At 46.6% G+C, this 24,456-nt stretch overlaps 2 protein-coding genes across 6 annotated transcripts in view; one reads left to right on the top strand and one right to left on the bottom strand.

The window, feature by feature from the left end:
- ppip5k1a (diphosphoinositol pentakisphosphate kinase 1a) overlaps window positions 1-24,456 on the bottom strand; it is a 184,893-nt gene that overhangs the window by 158,953 nt on the left and 1,484 nt on the right. The gene's annotated exons all lie outside the window — the stretch shown is intronic.
- Window positions 1,303-24,232, top strand: LOC138745440 (creatine kinase U-type, mitochondrial). Of its 5 annotated transcripts, XM_069902483.1 has the most exons (11): window positions 1,303-1,587; window positions 5,442-5,536; window positions 6,535-6,705; window positions 8,767-8,965; window positions 12,034-12,129; window positions 13,828-14,049; window positions 15,260-15,345; window positions 16,172-16,295; window positions 20,392-20,526; window positions 23,247-23,372; window positions 23,984-24,232. In XM_069902483.1, exons 2-11 carry the CDS (start codon window positions 5,478-5,480, stop codon window positions 24,098-24,100), a joined length of 1,335 nt encoding a protein of 444 aa, XP_069758584.1. In that variant the 5' UTR covers window positions 1,303-1,587; window positions 5,442-5,477; the 3' UTR covers window positions 24,101-24,232. The 5 variants fall into 5 exon arrangements, with proteins under 5 accessions (XP_069758584.1, XP_069758585.1, XP_069758588.1 ...); XM_069902484.1 differs by lacking the exon at window positions 5,442-5,536; XM_069902485.1 differs by lacking the exons at window positions 1,303-1,587; window positions 5,442-5,536 and adding an exon at window positions 1,612-1,630.

The following is a 24,456-nucleotide window of genomic DNA, read 5'->3' as shown; positions in this document are numbered from 1 at the left end:
CACTGAGGTCTCCCTTTCCTCCATTGAGTTTATTAAATTGGGCTCAAAGAATTGTTCCATCCAGCACACAGTAACTTTAACCCTCTACCAAAAGGAAGGAGGTAGAGGAGCATCAAAATCAGGACGGCCAGGCTGGGAAATAGCTTCTTCCTGCAGTCTGTGAGATCGATGAACAGTATCCTGAAACCGAGTAATTCATTCCAAAATATTTATATATATTTATTTAAAATTTAAATTTAGACATACTGCTTGATAACAGGCCCTTTCGGCTTACGAGCCCATGCCGCCCAATTGTCACCCCCTGTATGGAGGACACATTTGGGCCAGTGAACATCAGGACCCAACCCACTGGCCAGCACTTCCATGGATCTCCAAGAAAAGCAGGTAAAGGATGATCCACAGAACGTCAGGATGGACTGGAAGGAAAATCCAGTGGGAGGAGGAGTGGTGAGCAAAAAAAGAGAGGAGCAGCAGGAAGATCAAAGGGAAGAGAATCTAAAGCAGGCATCTGGCCCGCTCTATCAGATCTCAGCCCCACTTCCCTGTCGTCCTCCCAGATTCCTGGGCCTCCACACAGACACGATGGAGAGAATCACATTACACTAATTCGGAGAAATCGGCATGGACTCCACGGCATCATCCACAACCCATCTCCCACCCCAGACCCCAATCATCCCCCCACCCCCACCCCAGCCATGCCCCACCTGCCACCCACACCACCTATAATCTAAACCCCACCCGCACCCTACCCACACCCCCACCCCACCTGCCATGCACACTCCACCCACAACCAAACTCCACCCATACCCCAACAGCACCTTACACACCCAAACCCCACCGACACTCCATTATCCCCACTCACACCCCAAAGCCTACCCCAGCCACATTCCACCCACAATCCACCAGTACCCCACCTTCACCCCCCCACTCCATACAAAAACCCCAGGGAGAACATTGTGAGGCTGGAAAACAGCAATAGTCATGTTGTTCACCTGGGAATGGGGACTCTCCACCAAAGAGAGCTGTGAAGGGCTGAGGCCCAGCGCTGGGGTGGATTGGAGAGGGAGGGAGAATATACCTCAAAAGAAAATTCAGTTGAATTGACTTTAGATTGCTTCTACTTTCCTGTGTTTAGGCTGTCTAAAGTGTCCCCAATTTGTTTAAGTTCATTGAATTTTAAACCACATTTTCTTGTATGGACAAGCAATATAATTTCTCTTGTGATTCCAGCTGGCCAGTATCCAGGTGAGGAGTAAATGTAAAGCCCACTTCCCCTTGCACAACAGGAAGAGTGACGCAACCACAAGTTGCAGTATTTTCATGTATATACATGATTATTATTTGCATTGTGGGTGCCGTGGTCCGGAGAAATTCTAATTTCTTTGGTTGTATAATAATAAACTTCAAATTGAAGTCATTGACAAAGTAATCCATTGTTAAAAGAAAGAAGATCTGTCTGCCAATTCAAACACAGCAACGCATGTAACACTATCGTCAAGCTGATTGGGGCAAAGTAACAAGAAGGCCTCACCCTTTTTTCCCATCCTCACCAATCTATCAAGCTGAATACCAAACGCTCCGCTCACGGTAAGAAATGATCTTCCCAGAGCAGATATTCTTTTGGCATAAGGTATTTGGATTATTGCATGTTCTGTTCTCATTGATGCAGATTTTGCTTCAGAATAATTTCTATTTTGTTCATTCGCCGTCTTGTAATTTATTTCCTGCTTGCTGGTGCTATTCCGCCATCTTAATCACCGACGTTTAATCCTAGTGTTAAAGTAGCAGCCAGGTTTCAGTGACTGGTCGGAGTGTGAATAGATAGGACTGCACAAAGCAGAAACAAATCCTTCAGCTCAACGCTCCTATGTCCAATTAATCTCACTGGAACATTTGATTCTTCATGCAAGTTATATCAGTTAAATCTTTTTCCATTTGTGTTTAATTACAGATTAAAAAGAATATACCTCAAAAGAAAATTCAGTTGAATTGACTTTAGATTGCTTCTACTTTCCTGTGTTTAGGCTGTGTAAAGTGTCCCCAATTTGTTTAAGTTCATTGAATTTTAAACCACATTTTCTTGTATGGACAAGCAATATAATTTCTCTTGTAATTCCAGCTGGCCAATATCCAGATGAACTTTAGTCAAATGGCCGCACCCTCAGTCTTCACTCTCCAAACTGGGTTATTTCCTGAAGGGTTCGATATGGTTCTAGCACAGAATTTTCTTTCTTTTGAAGGAATGTTAGTCATAATTCTCTCCATAAAAAGCACCTAAGGTGGGGTTGCAAACATGATTCACTGCCACTCTTGCACTGGAGAGGGTGTGGCCTAAAGAGAGACTGTATAATACACAGTACGTTTGTTCTCCCAAGAGCGGTGAAGTGTGAAGTGGTGGGGGGTGGGGGGGAGGGGGGGATGAGGGGTTGGGGGCACTGAGCAAGAGATACAAAATGACAAGAGTGATTGAGGGTAGAGAGTAAAATTCAATTTCCCATGGTGGGGATGTGAAAGGCAAAAGGGTTGAGATTTAGGGAAAAAGATAAGATTTTTTGAGGGGATCTGAGGGGAGAGAGAGTGGTTGGAGTCTGAACAGACTGCCTGAGGAAGTGGTGGAAACAGAGACTTTCAAAGTAGTTAAGACGCCTCCTCACAAGTGAAATATATGAGAGTTTGTTGTTATTTTTGTAACTGTAATGTACTGTGCTGCCACAATACAGCACAGTTCAGGCCCTTCGGCCTTCGATGTTGTGCTGACCCATATATTCCTCTAAAAAAATACTGAACCCTCCCTACCCCATAACCCTCTATTTTCCTTTCATCCATGTGTCTGTCTAAGAGCATCTTAAATGCCCCCAGTGTTTCAGCCTCCATCACTGTACCCAGCAAGGCATTTCAGGCCCCCACAACTCTCTGTGTAAAAAAAAAAACTTACCCCGGATGTCTCCCCTAAACTTTCCTCCCTCCACTTTGTACAGGCGTTCTCTGGTGTTGCAGGTCCTGCCCTGGGAAATAGGTGGTGCCTGTCCACCCTATCTATGCCTCTCAGAATTTTGTAGACCTCTATCAAGTCTCCTCATCCTCTCGAGTGTAAAGTACATGAAAATGGTATACAATAAATAAATATTCATGGTTGCAGTTAGGACAAAAAAAAATGTACGTTTCAATAGTGCAGATAGGTTTTTGTTAGTTTCATGGTTAGTGTGGTTCAGGGAGGTTCAGGAGCCTAAGAGCTGCCAGAAAAGACTGTTCTTGAACCTTGAGGTGCTGGTCTTCAGGCTTCTGTACCATCCGCCTGAAGGTAGCAGGGAGAAAAGGTTGCAATCAGGATGATGGGGGAAGCTCCTTGCATAGATGACCAACAAATGGGAGATTGGTGGCCACTTTCTGCAGCTTTCTATATTCCTATGTATTAGAGTTGCCAAACTTGAACTAGTTGAATCACCAAAGTATAAAAAGGCCAAGGGCTGAATGTGGCTAATAGGATTAGTGTAGATTGGTAGAATGGATGGCCAAAATATGGTGGACCAAGGAGCCTGTTTCTGTACTGTGCGACTCTATCATCCTCCCATAGAGGAGGTAACTGATGGAGCCAATGTCTGAACTGTATCCCAGCACGAGGTAGCGTTTTCAGCAAGAAGGAAGACATTGAAACAACATACTCATTATCATTCCTGTTGACATTTATTAACTATTTATTAATGCTGGTCATGGGAATTGGTATGGAAATCTCCCTGTTTTAATGCTTATGTGGAAATTTCTAATGTGTCCAAATTAGAAAAGAAATAGAAATAAGCGGGATCACAATTCACCAAAAAGCAATCACTAAATTAAATTTATAAAAGTAGACAGACAAATCTATTCACAGGACTATACGATCATATTTATGTTATTGATGTCTGAAAGAAACATTCTCAGTTGTCATATTGTCGGATATGAGCAGTATTAAGGCCCAAATTACACACATTTGATTATGTTTGGCAGGCCACATCATTGCCTTGCCTGACACCAGATTCTCATACACTCTCTTCCCAGATCTCTCATGGGAAGAGATTAACAGGTGGCCAGGGGGATATCATGAGGTGTTGCTCTTGGTTTCTCAGGTTGATCTAAACTCAGAGAACCATTCTCAGGGAGCTGTGGGTGGTCTCCTACTACTGAACTAAGGGATAGTTATGTGCTTTTGGGGGCATATACTGTATTAGCTTCTTATTACAACTGTAGTCTTTGGTCCCTGGGTGATATTGGAACTGAACGGAAGGAATATGCTGGAATAAAACACAAAAGTCAAAGCACAATGCTGGAGAAACTCAGCAGGTCAAACAGAGTACTTTATATAGTAAAGATACGTTTCTGGCTTGAGCCCTTCATCAGGGAAGGAATATGTTTTTTGTTGCCGGGAGGTGGTGAAGTTATGCGTTGTCCTTCGAGTCAAAGGAAGAAGCTCTATTTCATGTGGAGTTCAGAAAATGTGTGGATACTTCAATCAGATACATAAGATTTTGAACAGACAGAGTAGAGGTGATTTCTAGAGTCTGAAATTAAATCTGGAACAAGGGTTACAGATTAAGGGACCCGCTGAAACAAGGAGGGTTTACCTGTGTGGTGGCATCTCTTGGAATGGACGATGGCAAGGAGCTGTGGATGACTACACAGTCATCAGGGCAAATGTTGAACTGCACAGAGAAAGGGAGAAGAAGGAAAGCGAAATTGAGGCCAGAGATCAAGACCAGCTAAGAATTTTAGTGAAGGCTCCAGAGGCAGAGTGACCTTGCTCCTGTTTTTAAATTTTTACATTTAAATTTCTCAAGAGTCGGGCCTTTCCAGATGAACATTCCATTTATTTATCAAGATCGAGTTTTTGTTTCCTGGTCATGTTCACATAATACACTACCGCTGTTCTGTCAGAATTCAGCGGAAGAGAGTTACATGGGGCACGTTTGCGGGATGGAGAGGTTTGAAGCAGGTTGAAATTGTGAACTGATTAGTTCTTAACAACACAGGAGTAGGACATTTGGCCCAACGGTGGGGCAGGGATCTTTAGATCAAATGCACCTCCACTGCACCCTTTCCATGGGTGTTCTGCCATGTCTGGTGGTACAGCCACTGTAAAAAAGAGAAGGAATGGACGCCACTTCCCGGGAGCTCATCTGATACATTGTATTGTTGAATTTGACAGTAAAGCATTCCTCAGAGGTTGCCCTTTTGTATTGTCTGGTTATTCCATATAATAACAAACACACCCCGATTGAGTTTTCATCGCCATCCGGGTGAAAATATTCTCCCGATTGGAGGTACTGACCAAAACCTGGATCGGTGGGGTGGGGTGGTACCTGTGGTGTGGTGGCTGGTTCGGAAGATGAGTGATCCCTGATTTTTTTTAAAAAAAGCTTTACAAATGTGCAGTATACAAGTTGATATTTGATTTTTTTTTTGGAAAGGTTAATATTTGTTGGAGGACGGTTTGTTGGAGGCGGATGTGGCGCAGTGGATTGGAGAGCAGGGCTTGCGCTGTGTTCAAACGGAGAGTCTGCTGGTGAGGTTTTGCGTCCCCTGCGTTTAAGTCAATCTGTGCGTTTTCACGTCTTATGATAGAGTGGGTGAGGGGTTTTACTGGCGGCTGGAGCGAGAGGAAGGTTTTGGCAGGTGATTTCGGCTTCTCAGCATAGAAACCGGCCCTTGGGCCCATCACATCCTCCTGCCCCTCATACTCGGCCAATCCCATGAGCCGCAGTACATTTGCAGCCTTCCTTGTGCAGCGTTGCCTGGAGTGGGATTTTTGCTGGACGTGGATCTTCGGGGAGCAGCATTTCGTTGCATGGGTTCGATTTGTGCTGTTTGCTTGAGAAGGTCGAGCGATAAGCTGCGTGTGACTTTAGAACGCACTTTGGGGAAGGGGGAATTCTGCTGCCCAGCGACTTTAACAGACCGTCGATCTTTGTCTCCTCTTCTCCCCGTGGACTCGAGGAACAGCTCGCACGCAGCGGTTGCTCGGCGCTGTCCAGGGGCCGCGGTGCTGAAAGCGAAGCCGCGTTCTGCGTCGCGTTCATTCTGCTCCCACTTGACCAAGCAGTTCTGGAATGTGCCTTCGACACGGTGGCAACGCGCTGCCTCGGCACAAAGAAAAAAGATTGAATTGATGAATATACCTCCGCTGTATAACACTGTTTCTGCTACACATACACACAATCTAGGTAAATAAATGCATAAAAAGTGTCGGTTCGGCAATCCTTCCAAGTGGCACACTTGATGCGACGGATTGCAACGGTGCTCAGGAAGCCAGTTCTTCCCACACACAAGCATCAGGCCGATGCTCTCGACCTGGCGCAGGGGGCGGGGTATGGAGGTGGGATGTTGAATGCTTGCGGAGGGGTCTTGGTATGAGCCTCCTCCTCCGATCTGCCGGCTCCGGGTGGCAGGGAGCTTCACTGCGGTAGTTTTGCGCGCACGCTGCTCTCGTCCACAGCCTCTGCATTCACATCACGTCTTCGCCCCGCTGCCGCTCTCAATCTCTCGCCGCCCGTCACCCCGCAGGTTTCTGACACTCGCTTTCAAGATGGCCAGCACTTTCTCCCGGATCCTCAGCAACAGGAAGGCGAGCGGCATCCTGACCCTAATGGGTGCCGGCTCTCTGGCGGCCGGTTACCTGATGACTTGGGACTGCGTGAAGGCAGGGACCGAGAAAAGAAAACTCTACCCCGCCAGGTAAGAGGACAATGTAACCTCGGGAGCCGGGAGAATAATCAGTCCGTCAGTCGATAAGATCTCATAGCTCAGATCATTTCCCCATGGTGGAAGGCTGAGCGTTCAGTTCCCGTTGCCGCTCCAGACCGGAGTTGACTTGGACGGCTCACCCCAAGGTCACACGAGCATATGCCCAGAAACACCCCCTCCCCTTTACTGGAACTGGTCATTGCTTTAGACATGGTTTAACTCATTTCCAAATGGATCCCAAGAAGGGTGATGACTGATTAAGATTCAATCATAACATCCCCGCACCGAGAGCCACCTCCAGTGAAATACCCTGTCACTTTTCATTTATCTCAATAAATGCTGCTTCCTGTACGAATGCTGTGTCTCCAGATTTTGGGATCCGGCGCGAGTGACGAGGTACCAAGTCCGGCCAAGAGCAACGAGAGAGCTGGGGTTTAACTTTGGGGGGGGGGGGGGGGGGACTGCTGCAAGGTGAAGTGGACTGTTCCAGCGTGAGCCGAGCTGCCGCTCTGATTTGCAGCCTGTCCATCTGTTCCCCAATTTGGGTCGAGGCGTCATTCATCTCGTTTTAAACCCAGTAATCCGGAGGAAATCTTGGGCCACGATCACAGTCACAATTCTTCCAGAAAAGTAGCAAGTCATATTGCTTGAATTCTGTTTGGAGTTATTCGACACATGGGGGAGGGCGGGGTATAGAGCCAATTCACTGGGCTATAACACTGGGCCATTGCTTCAGTGTGTTCAGACGCTGTCCTCGGTGATCTATAATTCGAGTAATTCAGCATGCAGGTGTAAACTGAAATTTCATATCACTGCATTTCATGTTCAGTGTTCGGATAAATCGAACACCATTAAAACTTTCAGTGGTTCTCAACTTTTTTTTCCCATTCACATCCCACTTTAAATAATCCCTTTGTCAAGGAGGGATGTGAGTGAGAAGGGAAGGTTGAGAATCACTGTTCTAGACCCAATTGTTACTGAAATATTTGGCTTGAGAAAAATTGTCATTGGCCCATATCCTTTGGAGTTGTGAAACCCTACACATAACGAGTCAATGAGGTACGGTTTAAACAGTTTACAAACTTTTTCTTCCCATTCACATACCACTTTAAATAATCCCTAGGCCATCGGTGCTCTGTGATTAGTAAGAGATGGCTTAAGGTGGGATGTGAGTGGGAAGGGAAGGTTGAGAATCACTGCTCCAGACCCAATTGTTACTGAAACATTTAGCTTGAGAAAAATTGTCATTGGCCCATTTCCTTTGGAGTTCTGAAACCCTACACATAACGAGTCAATGAGGTACGGTTTAAACAGTTTTCAAACTTTTTCTTCCCATTCACATACCACTTTAAGTAATCCTTCACTAATGACAGAGCACCTGCAGCATAGGGAATACTTAAAGTGGTATGTGAGTGGAAAGAAAAAGGTTCGAGAACCACTGCATCTATCTGTCCAGAGAGATTTTCTCACAATATATTGCTAATACATCAGGAATCTATTTATATTTCACTCAATTATCAATAATTTGCAGTAAACGTGAATAAAGGCATGGATTTCTACATCACCTTTCATATCCTCCATATCTATTGGCATTTTACTTCCAATGAATACTTTCACCTTGTAGACTATTGAAATGTATGTGTGTGTGTATATATATATATTTATATATATTTGTGTATATCTCTATGTATATGTGAGTGATAACTTTACGCATGAATTTGGGTCTCTGCAGCACTAATTGACCAATCCAACGCTGGATGGATAAGGCTCTAAGAAACCACCATCCTGAAGGAATCCAATAAGAGTTTCAAGTCATACTTCTGCTTACAAGCATCCACTCTGATATATTTAATGTACCAACCCCAAGCAGTCCAATTCCCTTTCAACCATTGTGCCCTTCGCCTTCCCCCTCCTCCTATCAAACATCACATGCTAATAGCTCCTTCGCCAGCTCATTGTCAACTTTCACAGTGAACCACCTTCAGCGCCTTCACTATTTAAAGTTTCACAAAAATGTTGCACTTGTGTCTTTCTTCTTCCCGATGTTCTCAGTGCTGACTACCCTGACCTTCGGAAGCACAACAACTGCATGTCGTCTTCCCTGACTCCTGGAATATACGCCAGACTTCGGGATAAGACTACACCTAATGGCTGGACCCTGGATCAGTCCATCCAGACTGGAGTGGACAACCCTGGACATCCTTTCATCAAGACTGTTGGCATGGTGGCAGGCGATGAGGAATCCTATGAGGTAATGGCTGAAATGCCTTCCATAGTTGGCAGTGAGTGTGGTCACAGAATGAGGACACATTTAAATACAGACCAGTGTTTAACAAACAGCTTTTGACAACTCAAGGACATCCAAAGACATCTCACAATTCATGATGTGCTTAGTGTTTAATCAGAATCAGAATTTATTGTCATGAACAAGTCATGAAATTCGTTTTTTACCAGAAGCGTCATCGTAAAAACCTTCAGATTAAAACCATCTTACAACATTAGTATAAATACAAAATATAAAAATAGGAGTGCGTGAAAAGTGAGGCCGTGTCTTTGTTTCATTGATCATTCAAGATTCTGACGATGGAGGGGAAGAAGCCGTCCTTGTGCCATTGAGAGCTCGTCTTCAGGCTCCTGTACCTTTTCTGGATGGTCGCAGAGTGATGAGGGCATGGCCTGGGTGGTGGTGGGGGTCTTTGAGGATAGAGACTGCATTTGTAAGACACCGCCTCATGTAGATGTCCTCGATGGAGTGAAGACTGGTGCCCGTGATGTCACAGGCCAAGTTAACAACCCTCTGGAGTTTAAACTTGTCCTGAGTTGGCAGCTCCGTACCACGCATTGATGCAACCAGCCAGAATGCTCTCCATGGTCCACCTGTAGAAGTTTTCAAGAGTTTTCAGTGACCTACTGAATCTCCTCAGATATCTCACAAGGTATAGCCACTGGTGAAGCTTCTTTGCGACTGCATCAACGTGGAGGCTCCAGGACAGATCCTCGGAGATGGTGACATCTTGACCCTCTCCACTGCTGAGTCCTCCATATAACATCAGGAGTAGAAGTGAACCAGTCAACACCTTGTGCTCTCTGCACCATTTAATAATACTATAGTTAAGCCAATCTTGTCCACACCACTTATCTTTAGGTTCCTTTATCATCCTTGGAGTTTACCTTCATGTCAGGCTCTTCAGTGAATAGTTTTTCAATGATTCCACATTCACAGGTTTCTAGGACATGGAATTCTGAAGATTCTTATTCCTCTGAGAGAAGAAATTCTTTCTAATCTCTGTCTGAAACAAGTGGCACCCTTATTCTGAAACAATTATTTCAGATTTATTGTCAGAGTAGATACATGTCATCACGTACAACCCTGTGATTCCTTTTCCTGCAGGTGAGGCAGAATTGCCACTTATTGGTAGGGCAAAAGAAAAATGTACTCAACTTATACATGTAAACAAATAAAGAAATGGAAACAAACTTTGCAATGCAGCGAGAGAAAAAGCTCAGTAAAGTGCACAAGTACAAGTCCTTAAATGACACCCTGATGGAGTATGATGTTGAGGAGTCTGATGGTGGAGGGGGAGCAGCTGTTCCTGAACCTGGGGGTGTGAGCCTTGTGGCACCGATAGCCCTTTCCTGATGGCAGCAGCGAGAACAGAGCGTGTGCTGGGTGGTGCGGATCCTTGAGGATCGCTGCTGCTCTCCGACAGCAGTGCTCCTTGTTCTTGATGGTGGGGAGGGTTTGGCCTGTGATGTCTTAGGCTGTGTCCATGACCTTTTGCAGAGCTTTTTGCTTAGGGGCATTGACGCCCTCATACCAGATCGTGATGCAGCCGGTCACCACACCTTGCACCACATAACTGTAGAAATTTCCTGGAGTTTTCTGATGCCAAACGTCCGCAAACTCGTGAGGAAGTAGAGGCACTGACGTGGTTTCTTCACAATGCCTTTAGTGTGTTGGGTCCAGGAAAGGTCCTCCACAATAATGACTCCCAAGAACTTAAATTTGCTCATCTTCTCCATCTCTGATCCCTCAATGATCATTGGATCGTACACCTCTGGTTTTCCCTTCCTGACGTCAACAGTCAGCTCCTTGGTTTTGGTGACATTGAGTGCGAGGTTGTTGTTGGTGCACCATCCAGTCAGGTTTTCAATCTCCATCCTATATGCTGACACATCACTCCTTATCTGCAGGCACCCTTGCTGAGAGAAACATTTCTGCACTCATTCTGTCAATCCCTTCATAAAATATTCATGCTTAATTTAAATCACATCGAATTCTTCTAATATTCAAAGAGTAACAGAGAAAGCTGCTGATCCACTTTTCATTAGTAAATGTCTTCACTCCAGGAATAAACCTGGTTAACCTTCCCTCCACTGCCTGCAATGTGGATCCTTCCTTAACAATGGAAGCTAAAGCCAGACACAGGACTGCAGATATGGTCTCACAGCGCTCTGTAAGATTACATCATGACTTCCTGACATTTCCTTTCACTGCTCTTTGCAATAATAACATATAACATTCTGTTATATTCCCTAAATATTTCCTGTACCTGCACTTGGTTCCCCCATGATCCCTTCTTAACTTTGTTGTCAGAGAAAATGCAGCAACCAAATTTGTACAAAACTATCTCCCACAAACAGCAAAATGATGCCAACCAAATAATCTGAATTCCGTTGAAGAAATGAATTGGTAAAATTAACTCAGTATGTTGAGGATAAGTTATCATCTCTTCTGCAAGCAGTGTTCATGGGAGGGTTATCCTCCATTTGAAACAGTCAGGATTCTGATATGAAGTTTGAATCCCGTGCTGTTTGCAAGGAGTTTGTACGTTCTCCCCGTGTCTGCTGCGTTTTCTCCAGGGGTTCCGGTTTCTCCCCACTGTTCAAACTGTACTGGTTAATGGGGTGTAAATTGGGCAGCATGGACTCATGGGCCAAAATGGCCTGTTGCCATGCTGTATGTCTAAATTTTTTTAAAACAATCAAGTTTCCCCCAAAAGGTGGATCCAGTGTCCACTCCTCAACACTACTTGTCAGTACAGATTGGTGTTAAAGTCTCTGGATTGGTGATTGGATCCATGACTGCATGTACATGGCTTGGCACCCTGTGAGCTGTAGGCCCTTCAGAATGTCCTATGTGTCACAGGACTGAGTCCTCAACGATTTGAACTAGGTGGGATCTCAAGTTGTGTAGTTGCTGACGACTAATCTGGAACTGTTCTGTGTGTTGTGATTGCTTCCCCCTGTCATTAAGATGAGCTCCTTGGTGCTACCTCCAGGGAATGTTCCCTAATGCTGTCTTCTCCAATGGTGCAGGTCTTTGCTGATATCTTTGACCCTGTGATTGTGGAAAGGCACAATGGATATGATCCGAGGACCATGAAACACCCAACCGACTTGGATGCAAGTAAAGTGAGTGTAATTTTCAGGCTGGCAGTCTCACATTGAGGACTTCTCCTTTGATTCCATTGACATCCTCCAAGACAATTGGAAACAAACTCGCTATCTCACTTTTCTGATTCGTAAGGGTCTTCCAAAACATTGCCTGTTTCTCAGTATTTCTCACCAGCTCCGTGGAACAACATGGGCTTTTTATTGCACTGCAGTACATGCAACAACAAACAATTGAAGACTCTATGCGTTACTTCTGGAGATACATGGAAGAGCGTCTGTTTTAGTTGCACACAAGCCTCCTCCACCACCTCTTTCTCTGCTGTACTGATCAATTCCACTTCCTGCTCTCCCATACAAAACTCAAACATTTACCACTGACATCTATCCTGCCCTTAGGTTTACATGGTCTATTTCGGCTCTTCCTCAACATCTCTATTTCCTTCTTTCCAAATCCAGATGCTTCCACGGCAATCTTGAGGCCTGCCTTCCAGTGATTAATCAGTCTCTCCTCTATTTCCATCACCTGCTCTCATCCCCAACTTATCCCATCCCACCTGCCTACACCTACTCCACAACTTGCTCCTTTCAATGGGATTCCATCCTCATTTTTCTCTCCTCCCCCTTTCAGCATTCCACAGGGGCCAGATTGTCCAAGATTCCCTGGGCAATATTTCCATATCCCCCCCAATCACTCTCCTTTTGACACGTATCCATGCAACCATAATGCTCTTGTTCTCTGCTTCCTGTTCTCTGTCTTTCTAACACTGTCAAAACAAAGTCCAGCACAAGATCAAGATAAAGTATCTCATCTTCCAACCAGGTGCTTTGCACTGTTAGGAAACAACCAACATTGCAATCAACCATCTCAAATAATCAGCCATCTCAGCAAAGGTCTGAACTGGCTAACTCAGAATCAGAATCAGAATTTATTGTCATGAACAAGTCATGAAATTTGTTGTTTTGTGGCCGCATCAGGCGAACATACATACAAACTATCGTACAAAAATAAATAAATATAGTGCACGAAAAGTCCAAGTCAGTCAATGTCTTTGGTTCATTGTTCATTCAGGAATCTGAGGGCAGAGGGGAAGAAGCAATGCTTGTAGTTACTGAGCACTCATCTTCAGGCTTCTGTACCACCTTCCCAATGGTAGCAGAGTGAACCACCTCCTGCAGAGGTCCTCGATGGAGTGAAGTCTGGTACCCGTGATTTCACAGGCCGAGTTAACAACCCTTCGGAGATTTCTCTTGACCGGAACATGGGCATACCATAGCAGACAGTGATGCAACCAGCCAGAAAGCTCTCCACAGCACACCTGTCGAAGTTTTCGAGAGTCTCCAGTGACCTACTGAATCTCCTCAAACTCTCATAAAGTATAGCTGGTGACGAGCCTTCTTCCTGATTGCATCGACAAGGAGGCTCCAGGACAGATCCTCGGAGATGTTGACACCCATCGATTTGATGCTCTGCTAAAAGGTGTCACCCCAAAATATTGACCATCCCTTTGCCTCCATAGATGCTGCCTGACCCTTTAAGTTCCCCCAGCAGCTTGATCTCTGCTCCAGATTTCAGTGTCTGCAAGCTGTATTTATTCTGGTGAAAGCTGATTGATTTGTAAAATTACCTCAGGCCCACTCACTCCTTGAACAATGTCTGCCCTACCAAGTGATTATCTGGGTTTTGACAGCTCCCCTTGTTTCTGCATATTTTTCCAGATTAAAAGCGGACAGTTTGATGAGAATTATGTTCTGTCTTCCCGTGTGAGGACAGGCCGCAGTATCCGGGGGCTGAGCATGCCCCCCGCCTGCACACGCGCTGAGAGGAGGCAGGTGGAGCAGGTGACTGTGGAGGCCCTGTCCGGGCTGAAGGGAGACCTGGCCGGAAGGTACTACAGCCTGAACAACATGACGGAAAAGGAACAACAGCAACTCATTGATGTAAGATGTGGAACCAGCACTTTTCCCCCATCAAGGGAGTGGTGGCTGCTACAGTGGAGTGGCCAGTGTCCTGTCACTCTCCCAGGGAGGGGACACAGGGGTTAGACAGAGTACATCTCCCTTTACACTATCCAGGGGAGGGGACATAGGGGATAGACAAAGTACATCTCCCTCTACACCATCCTGTCACTCTCCCAGGGAGGGGACACAGGGGTTAGACAAAGTACATCTCCCTCTACACCATCCTGTCACTCTCCCAGGGGAGGGGACACAGGGGATAGACAGAGAATATCTCCCTCTACACCACCCTGTCACTCACCCAGGGAGGGGACACATGGGTTAGACAAAGTACATCTCCCTCTACACCATCCTGTCACTCTCCCAGGGGAGGGGACATAGGGGATAGACAGAGTATATCTCCCTCTACACCACCCTGTCATCTTCTAGGGAAGGGAACAGAGGGTGAGTATATATCCCTTTATACCAGTGGTTCTCAACCATTTTTTTCCCACTCACATACCACCTCGTAATCCATTACTAACCACAGAGCGCCAGTGGCATAGGATGTCATAGGTGCTCTGTGGTTAGTAAGGGATGATGGTTGAGAACCACTGCTTAATACCGTCCTGTCACGCACTCCCAGTATATGCCAGACATTCAAGTTCAATCCAGATTCTGTGATCAAGGGCTCTCACATCTGTAAGAGTTCAACTAAGAAAGGTTTTGAGTTTTTGCAAAACAATCATGATTCAATCACCAGCCTTGCTCCTTGTTTTGGATCAGTTCAGGGGGAGAGATTTCCTTGCAATCATGGGACTAATGGACATTGGTGGAGTGTAAATCCTTGTTTGTATCCAGCACTTGGTACGATGATTTGATAGGAAAGAGTCGTACTCCACATCCAACCCACATTAACCCGGGGAGTTTGATCAAACACTGCAGAGGGACCTTTGTTATGTTATTAGTGTAAGGACACTGGACTGGGAGAGTGCCTCTGGATCCTGGTCTGGGAGAGTGGGACAGGGACAAGGGGCCTGATCTGGGAGAAAGTGACAGGGTCCTGCTCGGAGAATGTGACAAGGACTGGATCCTTCTCTGGGAGAGTGTGATAAGAGAGAGAACCATGGTTATCCATGGTTTTCTATTCAATGCTAATTTTGCTTCGATCTGATTTGGTCCAGTCAATACTCATTGATGCTTCCTTCCCTAGGATCATTTCTTATTCGACAAGCCAGTGTCTCCCTTGCTGACCTCTTCTGGGATGGCCAGAGATTGGCCTGACGCCCGTGGCATCTGGTAAGTTCATTGGTCTAACTGCCCCGCCTACCTGTGCAAGTTATGGCTGGCCAAAACCATTAGAGACTCCCCCCCCACTCCCCCTGCTCTCCTCTTCCTCCCCTTTCTCATTTACCTCACTTTCCCCAGATGACCTGCCCCTCATTTCTGCCCACCCCCCCCCCCCTTTCCACACCCTTCCTTGGTCCTAATGCTGCTGCCCTTTGTACAACGATTGCTGCCATGCGATCAGAAGCTAAGACATCCCACAACACAAGTCTCAACTTTAATTTGGTAATCCAGTATCATTTGCTCCAGGTCTGAATGAGGGGAATGGGAGGTGGGTGTTGGGGATGGGGTGACCATGGAGAGAAGGTTCATTGAAATAATCCAAAAATCCAGATACCAGAAATCCAGACCTTGAAAACTCTCAAACTTTATAAATTTAGCAGGCTTTTGTGTGGGTGCATGTGTACGTAAGTGCCACAGATGCATGGAAGTCGCAGAAATAACAAATAATTTTTTTGTGCTTTGCATTTTATATGAAAAAATGTTTTGTTAATAAATGATCAAAATTTACCTGTTCAATTCTTCCTTATTCTTCTAAAATTTGAATTTTAAACGTGCTGCCTGAGAAAATCTGAAAATGCAGACCAACTCCATCCCTAAGTAGTCCAGATTTTAGGACTTTTACTGTATCAAGATGCTAAATCTGAGTTCAACACATTTGTGGGGGGATTTAATCGCAAATGCCCCCAACAGTGGAGGTGATGGGGGTGATGTGAGGTTATTCCTGGGTATGAGACCAGTCACTGTGGAGTTTACCCTGCTCCCTCTCACTCTGCAGGCACAACAATGAGAAGAGTTTCCTCGTCTGGGTCAATGAGGAAGACCACACACGAGTCATCTCCATGGAGAAAGGAGGAAACATGAAGAGGGTTTTTGAGAGGTTCTGCCGAGGTCTCAAAGAGGTGATTGACATTCTGTGCATCAACCAGAACCTGCAATGTACAGTGCAGGCAGCTATTCAGCCCATCACACTGTGCTGGCTCTTTGCTACAGTCATCCACTCAGTCCCATTCCCCAAACTCTTTCCCACAACCTCTTTTCCAAGCCTTCCCCACGTTTAAAGGAAGCTTCTTAACACAGAGAGTGGTGGGAGTGTGGAACAGGCTGCCAGCTGAAATGGTAAATGCAGGCTTGATTTTGATGTTTGAGAATGCCCACACAATGTGGGCAAGGCCAGCATTTATTGTCCATTCCCATTCGCTCTGGAGAAAGTGGTGGTGAGGCGCCTACTTGATTTGTGAAGGTATTCCAACAGTTGCTGGGAACGAGACACAGGAATGGTGAAATAGTTCCCAGCCAGGATACTGAAGGATTTAGAGGGAACAAGAAATCAAATACCAGATGCAGTTCCTGAAAAAGTGAAACAGTCCTTGCCTGCCCCACAGACTCTTGTTTGCCCGTCAGCAACCTTCCAACATGATCAGGAAGCCTTCAGCTGGTACCCCTTCAGCCAGTCTCGAGCTAGTCTCCAGAAGTCCACCATCTGGTGTGAGGTGCTCGCCTCGAGCCCACCGCTTGTGTTCTTCAGCCACAGAACCTCTCTCTGGTCCGTCATTGTCCCATGGATCATCTCCTCTGCTTCTCCTTCTTAAACAGGGGATGGTCTCCCCTCTTTCTGGTGCCCCGCACCAATCCTCTGCTTCCCCGGAGACTGTATCCCCTTGAGGCTGCTGTGGGACATAGGCGCCACCATCCTGGGCCCAGACCCTGCAATTGCAGGATTTTAAAGTAAAATAAACCACTGTCAGCTCTTTTAGCAGACAGTTCAAAGCCTGCACTGAGCCGTTGGTAGTTGGACTGGGCAGAACCCTGAGGAAATGAGGTGTGTCTCCTTTCACTGTTCTCCGTGGGTCCGTGTCAGCAGCTCTAACAGTACCGCCATTTTTAAAAATCTCAGCAGAGCTGGTTAAACTCTGTCTAGTTGGAGATGGTCATTGCTGGCACGTAGACATTGTAAATGCCACGGCCTCAGGTTTTCCTGGACTCCTGTCTCAGGCAGGCACAGACTGAGTTTCCTTCCGAGAAGCTGCAAGTGGAATCTGATTTCCAACAGTGCAACAACTCGTGGTATGAAAGCAACTTCTTTCCCTCCTCCTTGCTTTGTCAGTTGCCGCATTTAAAACTTGTGTTGCCCTGGTTACCAGTCCTCCTTCCATTGGGAACCCAATCTCCCACTTGATTTGGTGACGCTGGGTATTATGAATCTATTCTGAATGTCTTTTGTTCTGACCCACTCACATCATTCCACCTCCCCTCCCCACTCGCTCAGCAATTACAATGCCTCCTCTTTACAATTAGAACCTGCTCTCTGTTCCCCCGACTGCCCCCAGTTCTGCTCCTGCCTGTGTCCTCTCAGGTTTGCGATTCTCGGCATCAGTTTGTCTCCCCATCGAACAGGTTGGGGGATGGGTGAGGCAAGGACAAAGGGTCAGAGAGGAACTGAAGTCCCCTCCCATGGGGAGCGTCCTATGGCCTCAGTGATCCATAGCCTGAAAGGAGGGAGTGAGGGATTTTCTCAGTTGAATGGAACTCTGTTCAGAGCAGTGACCGCCCCTCATGACCCTCCACTGTGATACTGCTGTATGTGGGAGAATTACAAGATCCCACTGCCAGACATTTTTTTCTTCTTCTCTCCCCTGGGCCTTCCGTAGAGACCATTCCCTCCGATTCCCTTGTTCACTCATTCCCTCCCCACCCATTGCACCCCTGGCACCTTCCCCTGTACCTGCAGGAGGTGCAACACTTGACTTATTTACTGTATCTGGTGCTCCCTTTGTACCATTCTCAAAATTGGAGAGCCTGGTCGCAGACTGGGAGATCGCTTCACTCAGCACCTCCACTCTGTTTGCAACCACAGCGACCTCCGAATGGCCCACCATTTCAATTCCCAGTCACACTCCCACGCTCATGATTGGCCTTGGTCCTGTCCCACCCTGACCACCTGCAGATTGGAAGAGCAACACCTTATTTTCCATCTGGACACTCTCCAACTGAATGGCATTAACATAGACTTTTTTGCTTTCCATTAAACCTGCTCACCTTCTCTTTTCCCTCCCCCTTTTCCTGTCCTTCCATATCTTTCACCCACACAACCCCATCATCCCCCCTCTCCTTTCTCCACCTATCATCTCCTGCCTTTGCCAACCCCATTCACCACCCCAACACTTTTGTTCGGATGCCTGCTGACATGTGTTCTCATATTTTGATGAAGGGCTCAAACCTGAAATGTCAGTTCTGTATCTTTACTCTTGCTACATGAAGGACCCTGTTTGACCTGCTGGGCTTCTCCAGCATTTTGTGTTTTTACTTCAACCACAGTGTGTTCAGAATTTCGTGATTTACTTTCAAAACCTTGGAGTGCTCTTGCCTGGAGCAGGACAATATTTAAGTAGGATACAGAAGTGTGGAGAAGCATGGAATTGTTCCATTCAAGCACCCAGTTAACCGATTTTTCAACACTCTGATTGAATCCGTCTCCACTAATCTCGCAGGAGAATAGTCCAACCCAAACACTGTGATTAGTGAAGAAAGCCCTCAATTTAATTTTGGTTTTATTGACCAGTCGATGACCTCTGGTTCTCAGCTCTTCTATCAATGGGAACAGTTTTTGTTTACCACTCTCCCCCCCCCCACCTCATCGACCATTCACGAGGTTAAACTCCTCACAATTCCAATTCCAGCTTCACCAGTCCATACACACAATTAAAGCTCTTCAACCCTAGGCTCATTTTGGGAAATCTCCAACATCCTCTCCAAATACTTCCTTTCTTTCTGTAAGTCATTGAGGACCCCTTCCACCCCGCACACAGCATCGTTCAGCTGCTCCCGTCGGGGAAGAGATCCAGGAGGATCCGAGCCAGCACCACCAGGCTGAGGAACAGCTTCTTCCCACGGGCAGTGAGATGCTGAACGACCAAAGGAACTGCTCCCACTAATCACCCGAGACTCTCATATTCATGAAACAATATTTATTTATATCGATGAATACTTGTCCTGCATATGTATTGTTTGTCTGTATGTACGTTGTCTGTCTGTCTGTCTGCGTGTTTTGCACCGAGGACCGGAGAACGCTATTTCATCGGGTTGTACTTGTACAATCAGATGACAATAAACTTGACTTGAAGAAAGGTGGTTTTCAACCTTTTTCTTTCCACTCACAGACCACCTTAAGTAATCCCTTATGCCATAGGTGCTCCGTGATGAGTAAGGGATTGCTTAAGGTGGTCTGTGAGTGGGAAGGGAAGGCTGAGAATCACTCCTCTAGACCCAACTATTACTGAAATATTTTGCTTGAGAAAAATTGTCATTGGCCCATTTCCTTTGGGCCAATAAATGTTGAGTAGAGTCCAAGGGGTGGCCATTGCCAAAAAAAAATTGCGAATGGCTGATCTAAGCCATTTGATGGTTCTGTCCACAATTCTTTCTGGAATTTTCCACAATGTTGAACTTATCTGGTTCATCTCAGGTTACTTCAACTTCTTTTTGAGCAAGGGCGTCCACGCTTTGTCAGTCGAACACCACTCCATCATACCTGAAAACTACCCCAGAGGGCCAGCAGGATACTGCCCGAACTCCTGACATAGGGCCTTGAGCCACAGCATCCGGCCCAGAGGCGAGACAGAACAGAGTTGAATTTCTGATGTTTATCCAGCCTGGGATAAAATTACACTTTAGTTCTGAGATGACAGCTCCTCGGGTGGCACGGTTAGGGCAACGCCTTTACAGCACCAGCGATCTGGACCGGGGTTCAAATCCCACGCCCTCTGTAAGGAGTTTGTACATTCACCCTGTGTCTGTGTGGGTTTTCCCCAGGGGGCTCAATGTACCGGGGGTGCAGTTAAATGGGTGTAAATTGGGCAGCATGGACTCGTGGGCCCATGCTGTTTGTCTAAATTTAAAAATTTATCCTGGAGAGTTAAGGTGTGGAAGCTGCCCTCCCAGGGAATGCTCGATGTTTGGATTGAAGCTGAGCTTTCATATGAACCTTGTTTCTTTCAGGTGGAGAGACTGATCTCAGAGAAAGGCTGGGAGTTTATGTGGAATGAGAGACTCGGCTACATCCTGACCTGTCCATCAAACCTGGGCACTGGACTTCGAGCTGGGGTGCACATGAAATTACCTATGCTCAGCAAGGTACTATGGCCCGTGTAGCTCCTGACATCCAGACCGGGGTGTCAGATTTTGCACTGTCCATAACATTGGAACCACAGTGTACCTGAGCAGTAATGGCTCTGAATCTGCCTGATGGGGCCATAGAGACGCGCCCAACCATTGCTTTCATTCATTATTAAAGTGTGGTTCTGGATTCTGGCCGAGACACAATGTTATATGTTCAGAATACAGACACGTCAAGGCTGCCGTGGTTAGAGAAACACTATTAGGGGGCCAGCAACCCAGATTTAAATCTGCCAAAACAATTTGTATGTTCTAAACACACCCAAAATGCTGGAGGAACTCAGCTGATCTATTCAGGATCTATAGGAGACAATGATATATTGCCAAAGTTTCAGGCCGGAGCCCCTCTTCAAGGAATAATGAGAAAAGGCAGAAGCAGGATCGATCAGAAAGAATTCAAACAACGGGGGAGGAATCTGATTTTTGCTTGAAGAAGAAACATCAACAAAAATAAAAAAATGTATAAAAAAAAAAAAGAAGAAGAAACATCAACAATATTATCAGTCTCCTATAGATGCTAAATTGACGGGCTGAGCTCCTCCAGCATTTCGGTGTTTTTACATCAATCGCAGCGACTGCAACTTATTGTGTTTCTGTGAATTTGTACATTCTCCCCACGTCCAGGTGCTCCGTTTCCTCTCGCCCTACAAAGGGCGGGGTTTGTAGGTTAATTGGTCACATGGGTATAATTGGGTGGCATGGGCATGTGGGCCTGAAGGGCCTGTTACCGTGCTGAATCTCTCCATTAAATCAAAATATGCAACTTTGTTTTATGAATGCCCTGGGATGTATAGATGGAGCTCTATTCTGTTTCTAACTTGCAATGTCAGTGCCTTGACCGTGACTGGTGAGGCAGCGTCGAGGGAGTTTTACTCTCTATCTAATCCAATCTGCCTTTGTCCTGGGGAATCCAGAGAAGTATGTGTTAAATACACTGTGATAAAGCCACAGGCTGAAATGAATGCAAAATCCAAAGGAGAAAAAAGTGACTTCAATTTCACAATGTATTTCTGACAAGAACTGCTGAACTTTACTTCAATCACGATGTCTACAGAATTTTGTGATTTACTTTTGACACATTGCACCCCCAGCACCTTCCCCTGTGCCCGCAGGAGGTGCAGCACTTGCACCCACACCTCCTCCCTCACCGTGGTCCGGGGCCACGTGAACCAACACTTCACGTACATCCAGAGGACATTTACTGCATCCAGTGCACCCTTTGTGGCATTCTCTACGTCGGAGAGACCGGTCTCAGACTGGGAGATCACTTCGCTCAGCACCTCCTCTTCATTCCCAATCACAGCAATCTCCCAGTGGCCAACCATTTCATTTCCGGGTCACACACCCACGCTCACCTGTCTGTCCATGGCCTTATGTACTGTCCCACCCAGACCACCCACAGATTGGAGGAACACCTTATTCTCTGTCTGGGCACTCTCCAGACACATGGCATGAACATTGACTTTACTGCTTTCCATTCAACCTGCTCGCCTTTTCTTCTCCCTCCCCCTTTCCTGTTCTTTACTCACCCACCCTTCCTCCCCTCATTGCTGCTTTACTCACCTATCATCTCCTGCCTTTGCCATCCATCCTCCCCCCCCTAAAATCTTTTGTTGTGATGCTTGCTGGCATTTTCTCTTACCTTGATGAAGGGCTCAAGCCCAAAACATTAGTTCTGTATCTTTACCTTTGCTACATAAAGGACACTGTTTGACAAGATGAGCTTCTCCAGCATTTTGTGTTTTTACTTCATCCTGTGAATTACTTCCAATTTCACAGGCAATGCAAGGTTCCTTATACCACACAAGAAGCCTCAGTGCATTTAGCACATGCTTATTGGGATTTCCCAGGGCAAGGGCAGCTTGGATTAGGTACAAGGATAAAGCTCCCTCTACCCTACCTCAAGAGTAATTGGATTTTCTTGCAATGAAGATCATCTTTAACAAGCTCAGACATAACTCTGCCTTAAATAAAATGGTGCATCTCCCAGCCTTGATGAACTCGGCAGAAGGGAGAAGCAGGATGTTGCAATTATGGGCAGGATAGATGACTAATCGGCACAGGGCAGCAATACTGTTCTACAGCGTCAGCAACCAGGGTTCGAATCCTGTGCTATCTGTAAGAGTTTGTATGATCTCCTCGTGATGCGTGGGCTTCCTCTGGGTGTTCCGGTTTCCTTCCACTATTCGAAAAGTACTGGGGGGTTGTAGGTCATTTGGGTATAATTGGGTGGCACGGGCTTATAGGCTGGAAGAGCCTGTTACCGTGCTGTATGGCTAAAAAAAAAATTAATTTACAATTTTAAAAAATACTCGAGCAGGAGCAGGTGGGAGGTTGGAAATGGAATATCTGGCTGAGATGAAGAGAAGCAAAGAGGGGGGGGCAACCCTTTGGAATACTCTAACTAGAGGCCTTTAGAAGTTAATTACTGTATTGAGTTAATTCAAGATAGAGATTGATAAATATAAATCGGAAAAAGCAGATGAGTGCAGGGATGTGGAAGAGCAGACACAAGAACAGGCTAGATGGGCTGAATGGCCCACACCTATTCCTGGTGATTCCCTTCTCCGATATCAGGGCCCATTCCCATGCCAGGCTTTCTGGGGATCAGGCCCTCCTGTGATGACGGACATCCTCGATGGGGCCTGACAACATCAAACACATTCTCTGTGTTTCAGGACCCCCGCTTTGCGAAGATCCTAGAGAACTTGCGTCTGCAGAAGCGCGGCACGGGGGGAGTGGACACTGCAGCCGTGGGTGGCATTTATGACATCTCCAACCTTGACCGGCTCGGCAAATCCGAGGTCAGTGCCCGCCTGTACCACGGTCCTGGGGATGGGACTTGGGGAGAGAGGGTCAGAGAGGGAGGGAGGGGAGAGGAGGGGGCGTGACAGGGAGAGTGGGGGGGGGGGAATGGGGAAACAGGGAGAGGGGGAGCAATGAGAAGGGGAGAGGGGCAACAGAGAGAGGGAGAGGGGGTGACGGGGAGGGGGTGATGGGGGTGACAGGAAGAGAGGGTGGTAATTGGGAGGGGCGACAGGGCAAAGGGGAAGGGGCAACAGGGAGTTGGAGGGGGGCAACAGGAAGAGGGTGAGAGGGAGTCGATGATGGGGAAAGGGGGAGGAAGAATGTTGAAGACAGAGGAAAGGGAGAGGGAGAAGGGGAAGGAAGGGGAGGAGGAAGGCAGTTAAGTGCGAGGTGAAAGGTTTAGAGAGAAGAGGAGGGATGGAAGAGGGTGGGAAAGGTGAAGCATGCAGGAAAATAATTAAGGAAGGGGAGAAGGTGAAGGGATGAGGGGGGTGTTGGGAAGGGCAGGCTTCCTTGGGCAAGAGTCATGCTCAGATGCCTTCCCACTTTGGGAGGCTCTAGGGATTCGTCATTGGATCCAACACTGAAAGGTTTGTCGCCTCCTCAGGTGGAGCTGGTTCAGCTGGTGATTGACGGGGTCAATTATCTAACCGAGTGTGAGAAGCGTCTGCAGAGAGGACAGGACATCAAGATCCCTCCACCTGTGAGCCACACCAGACGCTGAGATCGAAGTCACATCCTTGTGTCCCTGCGATCAATATGTCGCACACCTGGTACCAAGGCTGGCAATCCTCTGGAACTTCTTCCATTCCAACAGCAGCTTAAATAAACTCCCCAACTGTTCCAACCGACATAATGTGGCTGCTTGTCATCATTTCACTGTGCAGATCACCTGCGACTTCAACTAAGGGTTGGAACTGGCTTCTACCAAAAAGTGGCTTGGTTGGTGTACCAGTTAGCACAATGTTGTTACAGCGCCAGCGATCGAGTCCTGCACTGTCTGTAAGGAGTTTCCTCCCACCCTTCACAACACACCAGGGGTTGCAGGTTAATTGGAATATTTGGACAGCACAGGCTCGT

The sequence above is a fragment of the Narcine bancroftii genome, chromosome 11 (assembly GCF_036971445.1).
Source record: "Narcine bancroftii isolate sNarBan1 chromosome 11, sNarBan1.hap1, whole genome shotgun sequence".
Classification (NCBI taxonomy): Eukaryota; Metazoa; Chordata; class Chondrichthyes; order Torpediniformes; family Narcinidae; genus Narcine; species Narcine bancroftii.
The sequence above is the reverse complement of the archived record's forward strand: the minus strand, read 5'-3'. Positions and strand labels throughout refer to the sequence as shown.